The sequence below is a fragment of the Xenopus laevis genome, chromosome 5S (genome assembly GCF_017654675.1).
Source record: "Xenopus laevis strain J_2021 chromosome 5S, Xenopus_laevis_v10.1, whole genome shotgun sequence".
Lineage (NCBI taxonomy): Eukaryota > Metazoa > Chordata > Amphibia > Anura > Pipidae > Xenopus > Xenopus laevis.
Window position 1 is genome coordinate 113,150,421 of NC_054380.1, and position 22,049 is coordinate 113,172,469.

General features: G+C 39.7%; 1 protein-coding gene across 10 annotated transcripts in view; it reads left to right on the top strand.

Annotated features, from left to right (window-relative positions):
• Positions 1-22,049, top strand: part of sap130.S (Sin3A associated protein 130kDa S homeolog) — a 31,294-nt gene continuing 9,245 nt past the window's right edge. For 2 of the 10 annotated variants that reach the window (XM_018264455.2, XM_018264460.2), the window contains exons 1-14: positions 233-554; positions 1,520-1,622; positions 6,336-6,568; positions 7,251-7,436; positions 7,696-7,810; positions 7,909-8,036; positions 9,122-9,243; positions 10,204-10,354; positions 11,006-11,096; positions 12,886-12,990; positions 17,342-17,483; positions 19,272-19,393; positions 19,668-19,991; positions 20,516-20,693. In XM_018264455.2, the coding sequence (XP_018119944.1) occupies positions 378-554; positions 1,520-1,622; positions 6,336-6,568; positions 7,251-7,436; positions 7,696-7,810; positions 7,909-8,036; positions 9,122-9,243; positions 10,204-10,354; positions 11,006-11,096; positions 12,886-12,990; positions 17,342-17,483; positions 19,272-19,393; positions 19,668-19,991; positions 20,516-20,693 (2,177 nt within the window). In that variant the 5' untranslated portion in view covers positions 233-377. 10 annotated transcript variants of the gene reach the window in all.

Below are 22,049 nucleotides of genomic sequence, written 5' to 3' on the forward strand. Positions count from 1 at the left end.
GGGGCTAGACGCGGATCACGTGATCGGTGGCTGAGCGCGGTTTAGTCAGACTGAGGTGAAAACGAACTAGAGACCGGAACCGGAAGGCGAAATGCGACGCTAGACAACGGAGCCACAGTCTGGATTGCCAATATTGGACATTAAAGGTGTCCGGGGGGGAAAGTAAGTATAGAAGTTTAAAGACACTCGAATGTGGTATATATTGTGCTTAGCAACACAACGCTCGCGGGTATAATCCGGCATCTCTCCTGGTACGGATGCGCTACACTTCCCATCGGAAGTCGACAGCTTGTGACGGCTTTCAGGAGTTCCTAGGAATTAGAGTGTAACCACAGCAGGAAAGCCGCTTGTTGTAAAGACCTGAACTTTGTTCATAAATGGATTCGACTTTGGCTCTAGTAACGTTGCAGAGTCCTGTCTGTGCGACCCCCGTGAGGCGAGGGGGAGGGGATACTGCATTGGGATTTCATTTTAACTATGTATGTGATGGAAGCTTCATACGGAACTACACATCATTGCGTACATGTGGCTCTCTGGCTAATGTTATCCTGCAGGTACAGAGCTGGTGTCCAGCCTGCAGCCCTCCATCTCCTTCACAACTACAACTGATCAAAGTCATTGCTGACCTTCTAATGGGGCATCTCCATCTCCCAACATATGATTTCCCTTTTGACAGAACGTTTGTGGGAAGATGGAAACTCATATCTGCAAGTGGCATAATCTAGTTGGGCTGCAGCCAAAAATTCTGGCTATTTGCAGCTCTCTTATTGATATGGATTGAAGTAGATTCGACCTGCACCCTTTTAAAGGAGAATTTAACCCTAAAAATGAATATGAGTTAAAATGCCATATGTTATATCATGACCTTATTGCAGCAGCCTAAAGTTTCAGCTTCTCAATAGCAGCAATGATCCAGGACTTCAAACTTGTCACAGGGGGTCACCATCTTGGAAAGTGTCTGCGACACTCACATGCTCCGTGGGCTCTGAGCAGCTGTTGAGAAGCTAAGCTTAGGGCTCGTCACTAATTATCCAGCAGAAAATGAGGTTGGTCTGTAATATAAACTGATGCGACAGGGCAGATTATTAAATTCTGATGCTAATTGCACTGGTTTCTGTGATGTCGTGTAGTAATTTTCTGTATTAATTACTAATTAGTCTTATGTTGTGACATTTCTATTCTATGTGTACTGTATCTTGTGAGTGGGTCCCTAAGCTCAGTAAGTGACAGCAGCACAGAGCATGTGCAGTGAATCAGCAGAAAAGAAGATGGGGAGCTACTGGGGCATCTTTGGAGACACAGGTCTTTACTGCTAAAGGGCTGTGGTTGCCTTCAGCTGGTACAGAAGCACAAAACGTAATCTACAACATTTCTAGCTACTTCTTTAATTAAGCTTTAGTTCTCCTTTAATCTAGGGCAAGCCTTCATATCATATCCAAAAGCTTCCTTGAAATTAAGTTGTCTCTATCCTATTTATAGTATTTTAACTGTCCATACATTAATATTCCTTCTCTGTCAGGTGGATATGAATTCTCAACAATTTCCCCGCCAGGCAGCATCCATGCCTTCTCCCCAAATTTCAAACAGTGGAGCATCTGTCGGGCAGAATGTCCAAGGGCAAGGTAATGCCAAAGCATTTTTTTGAAAAAAACTTTGTTTCTTGGCTGTACTTTAAAGGGATTGTTTCATGACTTTTATGATGTAGTTTTTATTTCTAAATTTACACTATCGTATCAAATTTCATTCCTGAACCAGCAAGTGTATTTTTTTTTTTTCTAGTTGTAATATTGGTGTGTAGGCGCCATCTCAGGTCATTTTGACTGGTCATGTGCTTTCAGAAAGAGCCAGCAGTTTAGGATGGAACTGCTTTCTGGCAGGCTGTTGTTTCTCCTACTCAATGTAACTGAATGTGTCGCAGTGGGACCTGGTTTTTGCTATTGAGTGCTTTTCTTAGATCTACCAGGCAGCTGTTCTCTTGTGTTAGCGAGATACTAACTGGTTACCTTCCCATTGTTCTGTTGTTAGGCTGTTGGTGGGGGGAGGGAAGAGGGTGATATCACTCCAACTTGCAGTACAGCAGTAAAGAGTCACTGAAGTTTATCAGAGCACAAGTCACATGACTGGGGCAGCAGGGAAACTGACTGTCTAGCCCAGGGGTGTCCAAACTTTTAACAACGAGGGCCAGATTTGATGGGGTGAAAATGTGCGGGGGCCGACCATTTTAGCCTGACATTCTTTGACTCGAACCATTAAGTTTATTTTCATGAAGCTGCTGGGCTGCTGGATCCAGGCAAAATTAAATGTGAAGCTACTATGAAATGTTAGTGCCCTACTGCACTGATCTCCTTCTTTCCCCATAGCCAGCAGGCCCGGGCTGGCAATCTATGGGTTCTGCAAATGCCAGAGGGGCTGCTGTATGGTTCCATTGAAAGTTACCATAGAGTGGGCTGGTAGGGGGCTGTTTGGGCCTCTGTGTACTTGGAATGGCAGGGCCTATTTTGACTCCCAGTCCAGGCCTGATAGCCAGCCCCCACCCACCCCCGAATCCAGCCTCTGTAATCTTGTAATTTTTTATTCAACTGTTCATTCTCTCTCCGTTACACACTCACCTTCTGTAACTCCCCCTCCCTCTCAGAAACCAGGCATGAAAAAAAAGCTACACTACTAAAAAACCCTTTCTATCCCCTGACTCAAACCTCCCCCCCCCCCCTCCTCGATAGTTTTACAACTCCGGTCTCCGTTACTCACAAGCTCCTCTCCTTCTGGAGCTGCCAGCTCCCCCCTCCCTCTCAGAAACTAAAGGTGGACTGGACTCCTTGACTGTCTTCCCTGCAGCTGCTGCACATTCATTTCTATGTGATCACTGAGACACTTGTTAGATAAGCAGGATCAAGCTGCAGCAGCACATTCACTTCTCACGTGTCTCAGTGATCACATAGAAATGAATGTGCAGCAGCTGCAGGGAAGTTAGTCACAGTCAAGGAGTCCAGTCCACCTTTAGTTTCTGAGAGGGAGGGGGAGTGACAGAAGTTTAGTGTTTATGTAACGGAGAGAGAACAGAGCTTTAAAAACTGACGGAGGCTGCTGGCTGCTGCAGTGGGAATGGGGAGGCGGGTTGGTGTGCCTGTGCTGTGGCATGTAAGGAGAGGTAGAATCCCAGTCGGCAGCAGTTTTCTCAAGTGCAGCAGGTGCGCGTGTGACGTGCTGCTGCGACGTTCTGCTCCTCTTCCGGCTCCCTCTCTGGCACTGCAGCAGACTTCCTGTTCACCGCTGGCCACTTCCACTGCACCGACTGGGGAGGGGGGTGGTGTGAAATGCTGCTGCCTGCGGGCCAATTAAAAATGAGTCGCGGGCCGCAGTTGGCCTGCGGGCCGTAGTTTGGACACCCCTGGTCTAGCCCCATGTCAGATTTCAAAATGAAATATAAGAAAATCTGTTTGCTCTTTTGAGAAATGGATTTCAGCGGAGAATTCTGTTGGAACAGCTCTATTAACTGATGCATTTTGAAAAAAACAAAACATTTTCCCCATGACGGTATCCCTTTAAGTAATAGATTTGAATAGCTAAATATTGTAAGTTGACATTAAAAAAAGCAAAGTTTATATGGTACTAGATATAGCTCTGGATCTGTACCTGATCATACACCATCATTGCATGCAACCTACAATCATATGAAAAAGTTTGGGAGCCCCTTTTAATTCTTTGGAGTTTTGTTTATCATTGGCTGAGCTTTCAAAGTAGCAATTTCCTTTTAATATATAATATGCCTTATGGAAACAGTAGTATTTCAGCAGTGACATAAAGTTTATTGGATTATCAGAAAATATGCATCATAACAAAATTAGACAGGTGCATAAATTTGGGCAGCCCAACAGAGATATTACATCAATACTAAGTCGAGCCTCCTTTGGCAAATGTAACAGCCTCTAGACGCCTCCTATAGCCTTTGATGAGTGTCTGGATTCTGGATGGCGGTATTTTTGACCATTCGTCCATACAAAATCTCTCCAGTTCAGTTAAATCTGATGGCTGCAGAGCATGGACAGCCTGCTTCAAATCATCCCATAGATTTTCGATGATATTCAAGTAGGCCATTCCAGAATATTTTACTTCTCTCTTTGCATAAATGCCTTTGTAAATTTCCAAGTGTGTTTAGGGTCATTGTCTTGTTGGAATATCCAACCCCTGCGTAACTTCAACTATGTGACTGATGCTTGAACATTATCCTGAAGAATTTGTTGATATTGGGTTGAATTCATCTGACCCTCGACTTTAACAAGGGCCCCAGTCCCTGAACTAGCCCCACAGCCCCACAGCATGATGGAACCTCCACCAAATTTGACAGTAGGTAGCAGGTGTATTTCTTGGAATGCGGTGTTCTTTTTCCGCCATGCAAAGTGCTTTTTGTTATGACCAAATAACTAAATTTTTGATTTACAGATACACCATCTGCAGCAAGATGTCCTTGTAGGTCTTTAGAGGGGATCTTTGGGTTGTCTGTAACCATTCTCACAATCCTCCTGTATTTTTCTTGGCCTGCCAGACCTGGGTTTTACAGCAACTGTGCCTGTGGCCTTCCATTTCCTGATTACATTCCTTACAGCTAAAACTGACAGTTTAAACCTCTGAGATCGCTTTGAAAACTCGTTACAAAGCACTATAATATCAAAGTTTCATGATATCTGCTATGATGAGTTTTTATTTATTTTATAGTTGGGGCTCAACAAATAGTGCAGTGGTTTACTAATTTGGGCAGATGATTGAAGCAGACAAAGTGCTGGCTTTAGTTTCAAAAAAATGGGACAGAGCGTAATAGCCAAGAATTTGTTCAGCGAGCCACTGAAGCCACTGAGTTAAAGGGATACTATCATGGGAATTTTTTTTTCAAAATATGTCTGTTAATAGTGCTGCTCCAACAGAATTCTGCACTAAAAATCCATTTCTTAAAATTTAATTTTGAAATCTGATATGGGGATAGACTTAGGGGCAGATTTATCAAAGGTCAAGGTGAATTTTCGATTGAAAAAAATTCGAATTCCGAGCTATATTTTGTTTACTTTGACTAGGGAATAGTCCAAATACGATTCGAATTTGAATATCGAAATTTATCATTTACTGTCTCTTTAAAAAATTGACTTCGACCATTCGCCATCTACAACCTGCCTTTTTGCTGTTTTAGCCTATGGGGGACCTCCTAGAACCTATTTGGAGTCAATTGGTGGACTTTGAAAAATGTAAGTTTTTTTAGGAAAAACTTTAAATCTAATTCGATTGATTGCACTATTCCTTTGGTTCGTACGATTCAAATTTGTCCGAATAAGGACCTATTCGACCAAAAAAAACTTCGACTTATTTTTCGGTTGGTCTTTTTGAATTAGAATTTCGAAGTTTTTTTTTCAATTCAAAATTCGATCCTTGATCATTATGCCCCTTATTGTCAATTTCCCAGATGCCCCAGTCATATGACTTGTGCTCTGATAAACTGCAGTCACTCTTAAAGGAGAATTCAACCGTTAACTAAAAAAAACCCTACACCCTACCCTACGTAGACCCCCTTCCTTCCCCCCCCCAGCCTAGCTGCCACCCTGGGGAAATGCCCCTAACTTTTTACTCACCCCTCGGTGCTGATTCAGAGATCGCAGTTCACAGCAGCCATCTTCCAGGTCTTCAGTACTCTGACTGAGACCGGTGAAGTGGCGCATTTGCAGTTGGAGCAATTTCCTGGGTTTTGACAACTGCGCATGCGCCGAAATGGATGGAAATTGCACCGAGGGGTAAGTAAAAAATTAGGGGCATTTGCTCGGGGTAGCAGCTAGGCTGGAGGGAGGGGGTCTATGTAGGCTAGGGGAGTAGGTTGTTGGTTTTTTTTAAATTTATTTATTTATTTTTTTAGTTAACGGTTGAATTATCCTTTACCTCCTGTACTGCAAGTTGGAGTGATATCAGCCCATCAGCCAAACAATGGGAAGGTAACCAGATAGCAGCTCTCTAACACAAAATAACAGCTGCCTGGTGGATCTAAGAACAGCACTCCATAGTAAAATCCAGGTCCCACTGCGACACATTCAGTTACATTGAGTAGGAGAAACAACAGCCTGCTAAAGTGCTGGCTCTTTCTGAAATCACATGACCAGGCAAAATGACCTGAGATGGCTGCCTACACACCAATATTACAACTTAAAAATACAGTTGCTGGTTCAGTGACATTTTTTATTGAAGAGTGAATTATTTGCAGTGTAATTTAGAAATAAAAATGACACCTTAAAAATCATGAATCCCTTTAAGAAAGCATAAAAAAAGTTTTATGAAATCTTTTACTGCATTTCCTTTTGTAGGTGATGAAGTAGCGCGAGACATGGATGTCCAATCCCGTGATCTACTTGGTGCCGGCACAGTTCTACCATCGCGCGATGATAAGCAGGAACCAGTGGTTGTCAGGCCGTACCCCCAAGTTCAGATGTTGACTTCACACCACCCACTGCAGCCTGCCCCTTCCCTCACTATGACTGCGCAACCTGCTCACCTAACCTCAGCTGTTCCACTGTCATTCTCTGAGAATATCCTAAAGGTAAGAAGACAACTTTGGGTTTTGAGTTTTTTTTCGCCAGTAGACTTTGTTACTGGGTGGCTTAAGGCTTAGAAACTGTTTCATATTTAGTTAAAGCTTATTTTTGTTATTCAATTTTTTTTTCCACAAAGCATAAGTGAAAATGATATTATAGACCGCATTCTGGTTTGTAAACTAAATGATACAAGCTAAAAATGGATATTTCTGCTTCAAGCATGTGGTTTATAGCCCACATTGCATTAGTTTCCTTTATATATTTCTATTTTTACAGACTTATCAGTATAGATTTAAATGTATTTGATATTTTATTAACACGCTCTCTCCCTCTAGCAGTCTCTATACTGATGTAATGGCACCCTTTCTTCTCAAATGTGGACTTGTTATGGCATTTCAGAAGGCTCTTGGAGCTGTAAATGTACTTCAGATACAAGTTCAGGGTCTGCTTTAAGCTGACACAAGAGTATACCTTTGTTTTAAAGCTTAATATTTGTATATTTCAGCGATCATGTTTTAATTTGAATAGTATAGCAAAGCAAAGTAATTAGTCAGAGCAGGGGAGTAGATTGTTTTGTGGCATTTGCTTTGAAAAAAACGTTTCCACAAACACTGTATCAAGTACTGCATATTCTTATATCTAATTTGTCAAAATAATGGGATTTACACAGTTATTTTGTCTTGACAGAAGTTTACTGTTGATGTTTTCCCGCAGCAGACTTCAAAGTCCACTATGCCTAGCCGCCCTATTGCTCCAGCACCTCCCTCTGCCATGACTGCTGTACCAAAGGTCTCTGGCCAAGGGACTGTCACCATGGAGAGTGGCCTTCCACAGACCTCTGCTATCCCTGTGGCCACAATAAGTGGCCAGCAGGTCAGTTCTGCAGAAATTACTGTACTGTATGTTCAGATTATAAACAGTACACTCCTATTAAGCTGGGCTGTTTCTTTCTACAGGCCACCTTGCAAATATTTTGTTGCATTATCGTATGCTCTCTTAAGTTTGTTACACTCTCCACCCTTGTTGCTTCATTTTTTCTATAAAGGCTTTTAGGTTTAAATTAAATGGCAGTATTAATTCTGCTGGGAATGTTCACTTAAGAGTAGTCAAAATGTTTTTTATTTTCATACAGGGACATCCCAACAGTCTCCACCATATCATGGCTGCCACAAATGTTCACATGTCAATTATCCGTAGCAGTGCCCCAGGACCTCCATTGCATATTGGAGCATCTCATCTTCCTAGAGGTAAACAAACTTTAACTACACAGTGCTTTGTGACTGTTGTGCATTTGCCTCCCTTTTTTTTCTTATTCCTTATTCACATTTTGTTTTCTGGTTCTTAGGTGCTGCTGCAGCAGCTGTCATGTCAAGCTCTAAAGTGACTACTATGTTAAGACCAGCTTCAGCCCAGATACCTAGTGCAGCTGCTGCCCAGTCAGCCACTCAACATATTATCCACCCACCTATCCAGGTATGTACTTTGACACTGTATATGTTATATTTCCTTATTATTTTTCTAAACATTAATGCTTAAATATCTGTATTGCCAGTAATCATTTATTTATATGGAAAGGACTTTTGGTTGACATGAGAATTCAGTAGATTCCCAACTCCTCACTTCAGTAACAAAATTATTGGATTTTTTTTAACCCCACTATTTTACTTACTAACTGTTAATAACACAAATCTACAGTTCACTTTTCACAGCAGTAGATAATGCTCTGTCCATCAGGTTGCGGGTCCTAAAACAAGCCTTTAATACCTTCTTTCTACACATTTATTTCATGCATTCAGATTCACTTCACTAAATGGGCAAAAGGGTATTCACCAAGGGCCTGCAAGGACAATGGGCCCACTATCTATCTGACTTTCGAACAAAGCATTTTTCCTCATTTTAATTAGATTCCATGTGACATAATAGTTCTATGGTGACCACTGCTTAAAGGAGAAGGAAAGGTTAAAACTAAGTAAGCCTTATCAGAAAGGTCCACCTAAATATACCAGTAAACCCTCAAAGTAATGCTGCTCTGAGTCCTCTGTCAAAAGAAACATAGTATTTTTTCCTTCTATTGCGTACACATGGGCTTCTGTATCAGACTTCCTGCCTTCAGCTTAAACCTCCTTGCCCCGGGCGTGAGCAGGCTCAGTTTGCTCTTCTCCCCCCCTTCTCTGCTGTAATCTGAGCCCAGAGCTATAAGTGAGCAGGAAGTGATGTCACACCAAGCTAATACTGCAGCTGCTATCCCAAACAGAGAGAGCATCTAAAGCTGTTTACTCAGGTATAGTAGAACATTCTACAAAATAAATATAGCATTCCAGCTTGCACTTTTGCAGCTAATCTGTTGGCAATAAAATGCATCCATTGCTTTTCTTCTCCTTTAAAGCTATGATCCACAGAGGATTTCTGAGTGTGGCATCCAATTGATTACAATTGGAAGCACCAATAAAAAGACAAACTTTCATCAAGTATATTATCTTGCTTTAAGCCCACTCTCTAGTGTTCTTCAGACCTTTACTGCTATATTGATATACATATATGTTATAAATCTTTTTCAGTCTCGTCCTCCAGTGACAACAACATCGCTTACTCCTGCTGTGGTAGCCACAGTATCTGCTACTCGAGCACAGTCACCAGTCATTACAACTACACCAGCCCATGCTGCTGAGCCAGTGTTAAGGTGAGCTAACCTTTATGTCCCCAACTTGCAAGACTGAAATTCACCTGAATACTTAGTTATGGCTTAAAGGGGTTGTTCACCTTCCAAACACTTTTTTCAGTTCAGTTGTTTTCAGATAGTTAACCAGAAATAAACTTTTTTTTTTTTTTTTTTTTTAATTATTTTCCATTATTTATTTTTTACAGTTTTTCCAAAATCTAAGTTTAAAGTTGAATGTCCCTTTCTCTAGTGTGAGTCTGACAGCTCAGTAATTCAGGTGCAGACTGTTACAATTTTGCAATATTTAGTTGATACATTTATCAGCAGCATCTCTGGAGTATTAGTAACTATTGTATCAATTCTAACAGGTGCCTGTGATTAAACCCAGAGATTCTGCTCAGCAAGGACAAAGATAAGAAATGTATCAATTTAGAATAGTTTACATTTACAGGGTTGGCGACCCCCTCCAAGAGCGGCTTTAGAAGCTGAAAAATGACTCTTTATACTTCAATATAAGCAAAACAGTCACACATAGAAAATAAAAAGTCATTAGAAAAATGTCATTATTTCTATCTGAAAACAACTAGTTGTTTGAAGGTGAACAACCCCTTTAACTGAATGAAAAGTTGCAATTTGTTTGTTTTAACACTTTATTTACTCGGACCCCCTTCCTTGTATTACAACATTTGGTCAGGGCCCCTAAAGTTACATTGGGAAGTAAATATTTTATGACCTATCACCCACTTGTAGTTACCAGAATATCGATTCCAGCAGTGTTTAGTTAAAATCTCCTATAGGTTAAGATATCAATATATAATAGAAAATTAAATATGCCTTCCCCCTAAATGTTTGCTTATTTGCTGCATGGGAAGCTAACTTTTGGGATCCTTTGTATTTTAATACTTGGGTCCATGGCGCTGTTAATGTCTGGTGCTTTTAATTTTTTCTAAAATTTAATACTTTCTTCTCCATATAAAACAGACCAACTCTGTCCATCCAGCAACACCCACCTCCCTCTGCAATCAGTATCCAGAGATCAGCTCAGGCTCGTGATGCAGCAACTACGCGCATTACACTGCCAACACACCCTGCTTTAGGTGTTCAGAAGCCACAGTTACATGCAATGACGCAGGTATTTCCTTTTATTTTATACAAACTGTACAAATTATGGTTAACATGCTTTAGAATGTGTGAAAGTTAAGTTTTATCCATTATATGAGGTATCCAGTTTGCGCATTAATGCAGTTGGTTTTAAGTTTTATTCCTCCAATATCATGCAGCCTAACCTTGAGAAAAAAATACCTTTTTTCGTTGATATACAAAATAATGGTTACATGGGTTATTCAACTTCGAACCTTTTTTTTTTTTCAGTTCTGTTGGTTTCAGATTGTTCACCAGAAATAAAGAATTTTTCCAATCACTTTTTTTCTTATATTGAAGTTCAAACTTTTAGTTTTCACCTTCTAAAGCTGCTCGGCGGGGGCGGTTACCGACTGTAATAAATGGATACATTTAGTTGATCTATTTATTAACCTTGAGCTTCATTAAAAGCAGCTGTTATGATTGATGCAGTAGTTGCCAATATTACACAGATACTGCTGAGAAATGTAGCAATTGTATCAATTAAATTTAGCAAATTGTAACAGTTTAGAACATTAGACTTTAACGTTAAATTTTAAACAGTAGGTTTATACCTTATAATCGCTTTGGATAACTGTAAATAATTTTGTTGTGTTTCTCTGTTATACTGTTCTTAATCTTATTAATTTTTTTTTTTCTGTAGAAGACTCTGTTTGGTACTGGTAATCCAGTGGCAGCAGCAACAGTGGCTCCAATTCTAGCAACAAACACTCTTCCTTCAGTAACAACTTCAGGTCAGTATGGCAAAAACAGAGATATATAATAAGATAATATAATATTGTCTTTTTGACTATAGAAACTCAAAAGTGTTCATTTTTGCACCCTAATACACAACACCTTGTGTGCATTGACATGCAGATGCCCTGACTGTCAGTGTATTTTGAAGACTGGAGAAGGCAGTGGATCACGTTTGTTCCATGGAACACATACTTTTAATGGGTGTTCACACTTTTGGTATGATGTAGAGAATGATATCATGAAATAATATGTATGGGTTGTTCATGTTTGAGTTGTCTTTCTGTATGATGTAGAGAATGATATTCTGAAATAATGTGTAATTGGTCTTCTATTCTTTATCATTTGTGCGCTTTTATCTTATTTGTGGGATTTGAATTTCGCTTTCTAGTATGGAATTTTAGCAACTATCTGGTTTCTACGGTCCAAATTACCATAGCAACCAAGGAATGAGCAACTTGTAAGGGTACACTCAAATGGAGAGATTTGATGTGGATGTGTTGCTGAGTGTGGACTGTAATTACTAAGAAGTGTAGGTATCTTTTAGTACATTCTGGAGCTTGTCTCCAGATTCCTCCATAAGTTTAAATCGGTTATGTGAGTTTTTGGCTTGTTGGATTTGTCAGGCTGAGGCTGGTGGAGGAGCTTGTTGATTCTAGTAGAGGAGCATGGGAAGAAGGGAGAGAGTTAGTTAGAACCAGTAAAACCATCTGAAGTGAGAAGGAGAAAGAGTTATCTGTTGCTGCCATCACAAGACAGAGTTTGGAGGATCTGCTGGAAAATCACTGGGGAGCAAGCAGCTTACTGGTGAGAAAGGGAAGAGTCTTGGTGGCTTGCAGAACAGCTGGCACAAGTGGTAGAATTAGACTTCCCTTCAATAGTGCTGCAGTACTTCTGTGAATTATTCTTGCATGAAAGCTGGCACATCAGAACCAAGATAGACTGAGGATGTCTGTATCCTCAACTTTGCAACATCAACAGGTCTGCTCAGCACAGTGAGATAGAGACAGAGGGCCCTGGATTTAATTTACAGGACAGCTTGTTAAGCCTCTACTACCTGGGAGAGGAAACTGTAACAAATTTCAAAAGCAACAGTATCTGATATACAGCAGCAGCAGTGGCTTGATACATTTAAATTATTACTAACTGCAAAGAGACCTCCATGTTTTTACTAAGTTTGCTAATGTTACAATGAAATGTTTCCTTGTGAGAAAATAAACCAGATAATGTTTCCAGTATCAAAGTAATAAAGTTTCCAGTGTTAAGCTTTGTTTACATTCTGGTTAATAGGAAAGTACCTGATTAGAAAGAAAAGTAATAAATTATTAAAATTGTTGCCTGAAAGGGCAATTATTTTTTGGCTGCTGGGGTCCGTGACACCCACCCGTTTAAGGGGAAAAATTATGTATTTTTTTTACATAAATTTTACAGGGTTTACATTACATTACAATTTTGGTTTGGTTACATTACACTTGTAAATTACCAGCCAGAATGATGCAGCATAGGAAGGATAATATTTTGAAAACCATTAACATTAAAAAAAAAAAAAAAAAAAAAATCGATGAAATGACTTGGGAAATAAACTATTGTTTTTCCTACTCAATGTTATCTAAAAACATTTGAATGTGCAGTGCTGGCTCTTACTACAAACACAAGATCAAACTTAATGACCGTAGATATGACTCCTTAAACACTGATATTCCAGCTAAAAAAAAAAATGATTGGTTCAAAAATAACATTTTAAATGGTATAATTAATGGTATAAATATGTATCTATTGCATTTTCAGGTTCTGCACCCCACACACAAGTTCCTACTAGCACCATTGTTAGTATGACCATGCCTACTCACTCATCACATGCTACAGCAGTAACTGCCTCCAACATTCCTGTGGGTAAGTGCTAATGTTCTTTTGTGTGTAAATAAATAGTGATTTTATAGAAAAAGGTGCTTGCTGCAATCATATCATAGTCAACATCTGGGATACAAGCAAGAGGAAGCTCATTAGAGAAAAACCTTTAGTGTTTACTTTAGAAAGGCCAAAGGGATTCTGTTTGCTTGTTTAAACATCAGTGGTCCAAGCGGCAAAGATTTCTAGAACTGAATAATCATCTATAACTTATTCCCTGTCGGAAGAGAGAAGTTGACTGTTTCAGTTTTTCTTCTTCATGCTTTGTGGGAATAAAAGAAATTGCCCTGTCTGTTGCATTAGGAAAACCAACTTAAAAGTTATGCTCAAGAAAACATAATGGCAACTGGAATAGCTGATATAAAAGATGTCATAAAAGGTCAAAACAGTTTTTACTGCTTCACAGTGACAGGCCTGAGTCCCACAGTGATCTGTGACTGCAAAGACTTCTTATATAGAATAGAAGGAAACAGAACCACTGGAATACACCCAAAAGTCATTGTTGGCAATCTTGTGCAATGAGAAGGTTGTAAATTCTATGATCGTGGATCTCTATAATCTGAGAATCTGGTCCCAGTTAATAAAATTACTTTTAAGATCTTCTCTAGAAGAGCTTATTGAAGCGAAAGAGACATTGACAGATAAAGCCTCCAAAATAACCATGTTGCCAATTTTTGATCAAACTGGGCTATATCTGGTCAAGCATTTGGGCAAAACAAACAACCTGTTTTCCTATAGGAACATTCTAAAAATTGTTACGTTATGATTCAGTTTGTACAAGGCTTGAATCAAGGAGCTCGCGTATTGGGTCAAATGATTTGTTCATTGCCTGTGTTTTGCAGCATGCATTTGTGTTTTTACCCCTTCAGCGTAGTGAATGAAAGATCTAGTGGTGGTTTAAGACAACACCGGACTTGGGGCAGTACAGAGGGCCAGGGACCTCCAGCAGCCTCTTGATCAGCCTTGGCTTGTGTACTTCACCCCATGTCTAATGCATTATATGCCTTAAAAATATATATAAAAAACTAAATACCTCCTGTGTCCGTCTCCGTCCACACTGGGACCCTTATCAAGAATTGTGCACCTCGACAGATTATTTGGAGATAAGTGCGGGCAGAAGCCTAAACCTTTTATTGGCAATCTGTAAAATATGTAATCTAGGAAATGTTGCTGGTTAAATGACATTCAGATTGACAATAGGATGAATCAAAGATACCGTATATACTCGAGTATAAGCAGAGTTTTTCAGCATCCAAAATGTGCTGAAAAAGTCTACCTCGGCTTATACTCGGGTCAGCGGGCAGTAGCTGAGATTGCAGTCACTTTTAATCATTCCTATACCAACAGTTCACTTGGGGAGAGACTGCAATATCCCACAATGCCCTCTGTTGGTTTTATGAAAGAATAACAGTGCGCCCTCTGTTGGTTATATCAAAGAATAACAGTGACTGCAATATCACACAGCGCCATCTGTTGGTTGTATCAAAGAATAACAGTGACTGCAATATCACACAGCGCCATCTGTTGGTTATATCAAAGAATAACAGTAACTGCAATATCACACAGCGCCATCTGTTGGTTATATCAAAGAATAACAGTGACTGCAATATCGCACAGCGCCATCTGTTGGTTGTATCAAAGAATAACAGTGACTGCAATATCACACAGCGCCATCTGTTGGTTGTATCAAAGAATAACAGTGACTGCAATATCGCACAGCGCCATCTGTTGGTTGTATCAAAGAATAACAGTGACTGCAATATCACACAGCACCATCTGTTGGTTGTATCAAAAAATAACTGACTGCAATATCACACAGCGCCATCTGTTGGTTATATCAAAGAATAACAGTAACTGCAATATCACACAGCGCCATCTGTTGGTTGAATAAAGGATTAACAGTGATGGCAATATCACACAGCGCCATCTGTTGGTTATACGAAAGATCAGTGATGGTTTTATGACACACAGCACTCTCTGCACAATTAATTCTCTGTCACCATCAACTTTGCAAAGAAGTCCGGTCGATCGCTGGGGGAGTCTCTTTGGCGGAAGGTGCGCTGCTGGGAGACAGGGCTGTAGTTGTGTCTAGGCTTATACTAGAGTCAATAAGTTTTCCCAGTTTTCGTAGGTAAAATTAGGTACCTCGGCTTATACTCGATTATATACGGTAGTTGGTAATACCTCCATCTTAAAGGGATACTGTCATGGGAAAACATGTTTTTTTCAAAATGCATCAGTTAATAGTGCTACTCCAGCAGAATTCTGCACTGAAATCCATTTCTCAAAAGAGCAAACAATTTTTTTTATATTCAATTTTGAAATCTGACATGGGGCTAGACATTTTGTCAATTTCCCAGCTGCCCCTGGTCATGTGACTTGTGCCTGCACTTTAGGAGAGAAATGCTTTCTGGCAGGCTGCTGTTTTTCCTTCTCAATGTAACTGAATGTGTCTCAGTGAGACATGGGTTTTTACTATTGAGTGTTGTTCTTAGATCTACCAGGCAGCTGTTAGCCTGTGTTAGAGAGCTGCTATCTGGTTACCTTTCCATTGTTCTTTTTTTTGGCTGCTGGGGGGGGGGGGAGGGAGGGGGGTGGTATCACTCCAATTTGCAGTACAGCAGTAAAGAGTGATTGAAGTTTATCAGAGCACAAGTCACATGACTTGGGGCAGCTGGGTAATGGACCATATGTCTAGCCCCATGTCAGATTTCAAAATTGAATATAAAAAAATCTGTTTGCTCTTTTGAGAAATGGATTTCCGTGCAGAATTCTGCTGGAGCAGCAATATTAACTGATTCATTTTGAAAAAATTTTTTTTTCCCCATGACAGTATCCCTTTAAACACGCATTCCAATCACAATTCTCTGTTAGACCAGTATTGACCAAAGAAACTAGGGATGCACCGAATCCAGGATTCGGTTCGGGATTCCGCCAGGATTAAACCTTTTTCAGCAGGATTAGGCCACATCCTTGTGAATGGCCGAAACAAATCCTAATTTGCATATGTAAATTAGGTCTGGGACGGGAAATCATATGACTTTTTGTTACAACAAGGAAGTAAGGTATTCGGCTGAATAAGGTATTCGGATGAATCCCAAAAAGTGGATTCGGTGCATCCCTAAAAGAAACGGGCTTAGAAAATTACCTACTCAAGCCAGGTCTGCGAAAGCCACTTTCACTATGCTATACAATACTTCTGCAGGCAAGCCCTGATTCTTTGGAAAAGCCCAAGCAAAAATGGTTAAGGGACATCCCCGAACTGGAGGATATGTGGAGAGATGCTCTAAAACAAGTTCCTGAAGTGACTGTCTATGAAGGACTGGTTTATACAAATCAAGTTTATTAACAGAGTCTACTATACCCCATACAAGCTAGCTAAATTGTATACCACAGCACCTGATACCTGCCCAAAGTGCAGAACTGTGGTAGGAACCTTTTTTTCATTTATTCTGGGAGTGTACAGTAATTCAGCAGTTTTGGGCTGAGGTCATACAATATATTATGAGTTGTGACAGAGCTCAACCTGCCTGACACACACACACTCCCGTAATCTGTCTCCTTGGAGTCACAAATAGGGATGGGCACATTTTTTTTGCCTTGTTTTGCCGCAGAAATGACGCTCATAGACTTGTATGGCGTTTTGCGTCAAAAAAAAAAAAAAAATCAAGTCTACTTCATTGGAAGTCTATGACCACCCCTTCACTCAATTTCTGGAAAAGTTTCATTAAAGGGGTTATTCGCCTTTAAATTAACTTTTATTATGATGTAGAGCGTTATATTCCCAGACAATTCGTTTTCATTTTTTATTATTTGTGGTTTTTGAGTTATTTAGCTTTTTATTCAGCAGCGCTTCAGTATGCAATTTAAGGAATCTGGTTGTTAGGGTTGAAATTACTCTAGCAACTATGCATTGAATTGAATGAGAGACTGAAATATGAATAAAAGAGGGCCTGAATAGAAAGATGAGTAATAAAAATTTGCAAAAACAACAAATATGTAGCCTTACGGAGCATTTGTTTTTTAGTTGGGGTCAGTGACCCCCCATTTGAAAGCTGGACAAAGTCATAAGTAAAAGTCAATTAACGCAAAAAACATAAAGATAAAACAAAGTCCAATTGAAAAGTTGCTTAGAATTGGCCATTCTATGATATACTAAAAGTCAATTTAAACACCAATGACCCCGTAAGGCGGAATACCATGTGGTCTGTATACCTATCTTTTTAACATGATTTTTGAATAGAGACTATTTTTTAATATATGTAGTTTTGGGATAACTTGTTTTGTCTAGTTTTCTCCCACACTGAAATGAAAAATGTATGCATTTTTTCCCCAGCCAAAGTAGTTCCACAGCAGATCACTCACACCTCACCCCGGATCCAGTCAGATTATGGAACAGAGAGAGGAAACTTGATACCTATTCCTGGTCACAGAGCTTCACCGAATCCTATGACAATGGAGGCTAGGAGTGAAAACAGGTAAATTCATCAAGGCACAAGCTGGGAATGCTGCAGTTTTCATATAGGATTTCCTGAAATTGAAACTTCTTTAGTGCATTAGATCATTGTCCTGTTCTGAACAAAACAAGCAATTTACCAAAAAGGAAACCGACCGTAGAACTCTCAAAGTCAGCGGCAGTTTTCTACAGACACAGATTTCTGGTGGAACAAACACGCATTCAGTCCGTTGAGATTTCCATGTCATTCATGGAGCATCGTGTTGCATCTGGTGTAAAACAGTAGTAGTGAGATGAGATGCAGCTTTCACACCTGAAATAGCTAAGGGGAACACATGGCCTAATAAAAATTATGTTCCAGCTTTTTGTTCAGCAGCTTGGACCTAAAAAGGGAAAGAAGAAAATATCAAATCCCTTTTGCATACCAACAGTAAGACAGGCAAACAAAAGACTCCCATTGGATGGAATGGGTTACTAGAATATATATAGAATAGAATATACAAGTGGAAACCTGGAAAAGGTAACTAGTGAAAATCCTAAATGTGAAAAGTGCATCTGGAATAAATCCATGCTGGCCAGAAGTAGAGGAGCAGAGATGCACATGAGAAAATAGAGAGCAATTGAATACGAATGGAAGACTACCTATAACTGCTTATCAGGTCCATTAGAGCAGAGAAATCACCATAGCTAGTGTTTTGACTACAGGCATGCTCTGGAACAAAAAGCAGTGCTTATTCCTTACTAGAGAACTGGTATCAGACTGTCGTGAGTATTAGGGAAATGGGTAATGTGAGCTTCCATGAGGGCTTGTATACACTCTTGAAACTGGTCCAGGCTGTCAGAACTGTTGTTAGACATGGTCTTCCCCTGGGAAGCCACTTAATTTTTTTTAATGCTTCAGGGCTCAATGTCCTTTGGCTGGATGTCATGTTAATATAATCTGGCCTGCTATGTGTATAAAGCTAAACTAATTTAAATCAAAGGTTCCTTAACTGTGGGAGAGGACCCCAGGTGAGCTATAAGATAAACATATTATACACTACCCTGGATGCTTGCTTACAAACATGCGATATAGATTATATATATATATATATATATATATATATATATATATATATATATATATTAAACAGGGGGTCTCACTACTGGGAATATATTAGGTAAAACACACTTTATGCAAATTTAAAATACACATACATGGTAAAAAACTTGACATATCAGCAATGTGTTAGGTGTAGCTTCAATCCATTAGTTTCACTTAAGGTAAAATAACACATTTAATTAAGTACTCGGGTAATGTTAGGGATTCAAAAAAGATTCCCATACAAATTTATACCCAATGCCCCAGTTGCCTTCATGCATAAGCAAAAATAAATGAAGGCAATGGAGGCAACCACCTTGCACTGCACAATCCTTTAGTCCTCACCTTAACATTGCTGCGAGTCCACCCCCAATGCGTATTTCACCCATAGCTTTTTCAATCAGTATTGTCCAATGGAATATGTTGATGCTTAATGAATGTCTGTTATTATGACAGACACAAACAAGATTATAAAATCACGCCTCTAGGGATCCGCTTATCATTCGGCTAAAATTGAATACAAGTAGGCATAAACCTGAGTAGGATTCTGAGACAAAAAACGGAAAAATAATGCATAGGTTTATATTAATACATGGAACATTTCTATCCCTTCCCCAAATCGCACAGGTTAACATTATCTCCCCTTAGTTTCTATAATATCTGACCATTCACAAAGGGGAAACGGTACTCCTTTTAATCAGTAACTTTCTGTTTGTTTGTGTTTTGCAGACAGCCTGTTCCAGTGCAGTTACAGTACTTCCTACCAACCTATCCTCCATCTGCATATCCCTTGACAGCACACACTTATACCCCTATTACTAGCTCTGTGTCCACCATTCGACAATACCCAGGTCAGTATCTCAAGTAAAACATTTAGGGGTAATTAAAAAAAGTGGGGGTAATCTAAAACTGGAGATGAGTTTGTGGTATTCCCCACCCTGTTCACAAGTAGAAAACCACAGGAGTGAGTTTTGATGTTATAAGTATTAGATTAGAGGGGACAATGTTGTTCCCTTCACCCCTTTTGGTGTGGGGCTTTTCTTTACTCCAGAAAGTAACTGGAAATGAGTTCTGAAAAATACACACGTGCTAAAGTCAAAATAATCAAACTTTTATTACTTTTAGTTTCTGCTCAAGCTCCAAACTCTGCCATCACAGCCCAATCAGTGGCTTCCACTGTCCATTTGAACCAAATGCAGCTGATAAACATGGACACATCACATGCACGCCACATTCAGGGTATCCAGCCAGCTCCAGTTAGTGCACAGGGGATACAACAATCTCCTTTTAGTGCACAAGGCATTCAGGCAACCCCTATAAGTACCCAGGGAATCCAGCCAACTCAAATGAACACCCAGGCAATCCACCCTGCAACTTCAATAACGAACCAGGGAGTTCAAACATCTTCAGTCAGCTCACAGCAAGCTTCAAGTGAACCAAAGGCTTCAGGTAATTATTCATGCTGTCTCCTGTATTGAGACCACACAACACAGGAATGATTTGCTGAGGATGTGTTTTGATTGGTTCCTAGAATAATCTTAATCTTCATTTAGCATCGCCAGCAAAGGGTACTTTGGTGTATTATTGACGGATGCACTGGGTTACTGGGAGTACTAAAGCAAAGGGGAATGTCCATAATGCTATAAAGCCTTGTGGCAGGTTTCATGCAGCATTTGCAAGTATTATAAATGAACGTATTCTATAGCATACTAAAAATTTTAGTTAATGGTGAACTACCCCTTGAGCAGTGTTTCAGCAGAGCCAGTAAAAGGGGATAAAGACTTTTCCTGAACACTTTAGACACTGCTGTTGGATTCATAAACACTTAAGAGGGGTGCTACTGTGTGCTGACATTTTTTGCATATACCTTAGGAGAAGATCGAAAATGAACCAGCAGCAAATATGTGCTGCACATTACTGCTGCTCGAGTTTGATATTTTTAGATTCCAACTGATTGCTTCTTTCCACTACAGTTGTACTTGCAGAGGGTGCAACAATAGTTGCAAATCCTATAAACGGTGCTTTCAATGCCACACCTGGTGGCACTACAGTTATGCAGAGCCACAGTCAGAGCCCCGGAATTGGCAGTTCCCCTGCACAGGGGTCCTCTCCTCGGCCCAGCATCCTACGAAAGAAACCTGCAACTGATGGGTGAGTTCTACAGCTTAAAGTGGTGCAGTTATGTTTAATGTGTTAACACTATGCCCAGAAGGCATTACACTTGCTTGCAGTCCCAAAATATATTTAAAATCATAACAATCTAGATAAGGAGATGTGTTGCTGCTGACTGAAACAGGAAGTAAATTGAAAACAATCCAAGCCTACTTGATAAACCCCACAAACTGGCAGTAGGGACCAGCCAACATTATTGTTGCTGTGGCTAACTCCACTATTATTACGTGGTGTATAGGTCTTCGTTAAATACTGCTTGTAAAATGACACAGCCATTATAAAGGGGTTGTTCACCTTTATTTTTGTTCAGTTCTTCAGATTGCTTATCAGAAATACTTTTTTCAAGTTCCTTTCATTTTTATTTTTGGTTGTTTTCTGTTTAAAGGGGTTGTTCACCTTTCAAACACTTCTTTCAGTTCAGTCGTTTTCAGATTGTTCACCATAGACGACTAATTTTTTCAATTGCTGTCCATCTTTTATTTCTACCATTTTCCTCAAAACACAAGTTTAAACGGGTTGTTCACCTTCCAAACACTTTTCAATTCGGTTGTTTTCAGATTGTTCCCCAAAAATAGACTTTTTTTTTCCCAATCACTTTCCATTACTTATTTTTTACTGTTTTTTCAAAATCTAAGTTTAAAGTTGAATGTCCCTGTCTCTGGTGTTTCAGTCTGGCAGCTCAGTAATTCAGGTGCAGACTCTGAACTGTTACAATTTTGAAACATTTAGTTGATACATTTCTCAGCATCTCTGGAGTATTAGCAACTATTGTATCAAGTCTAACAGCTGCCTGTAATGAAATCCCGAGAGTCTGCTCAGCAGGGACACAGATAAGAAATGTATGAACTAAGTGTATCCATTTAGAACAGTTTACAGGGTCGGCGACCCCCCCTCTCACTGCTTTACAAGGTGAAAAATTACACTTTACACTTCAATATTAGAAAAAGGGTCACACATAGAAAATAGAAAGTCATTGGAAAAAGTCGTTATTTCTGGTGATCTATCTGAAAACAACTAGTTGTTTGAAGGTGAACAACCCCTTTAAAGTTTTATGTCCCTGTCTCTAGTGTTTGTCTGTCAGCTCAGTGATACAGGAACATCTGAAACTGATACAATTTGCTACATTTAGTTGATACAACTAGTATCTCCGCAGCATCTGTGGAATTCAGCTGCTTTTAATGACGGATTTTGCTCAGCAGGGACAAAGATAATAAATGTATCCATTTAAAACTGTTAATGAGTAGGCAACCCCCCCAGCTTTAGAAGGTGAAAAATGAAACTTTACACTTCAGTATTATAAAAACGGCCACAAAAGTCTTTTTTTTTTCTGGTGAA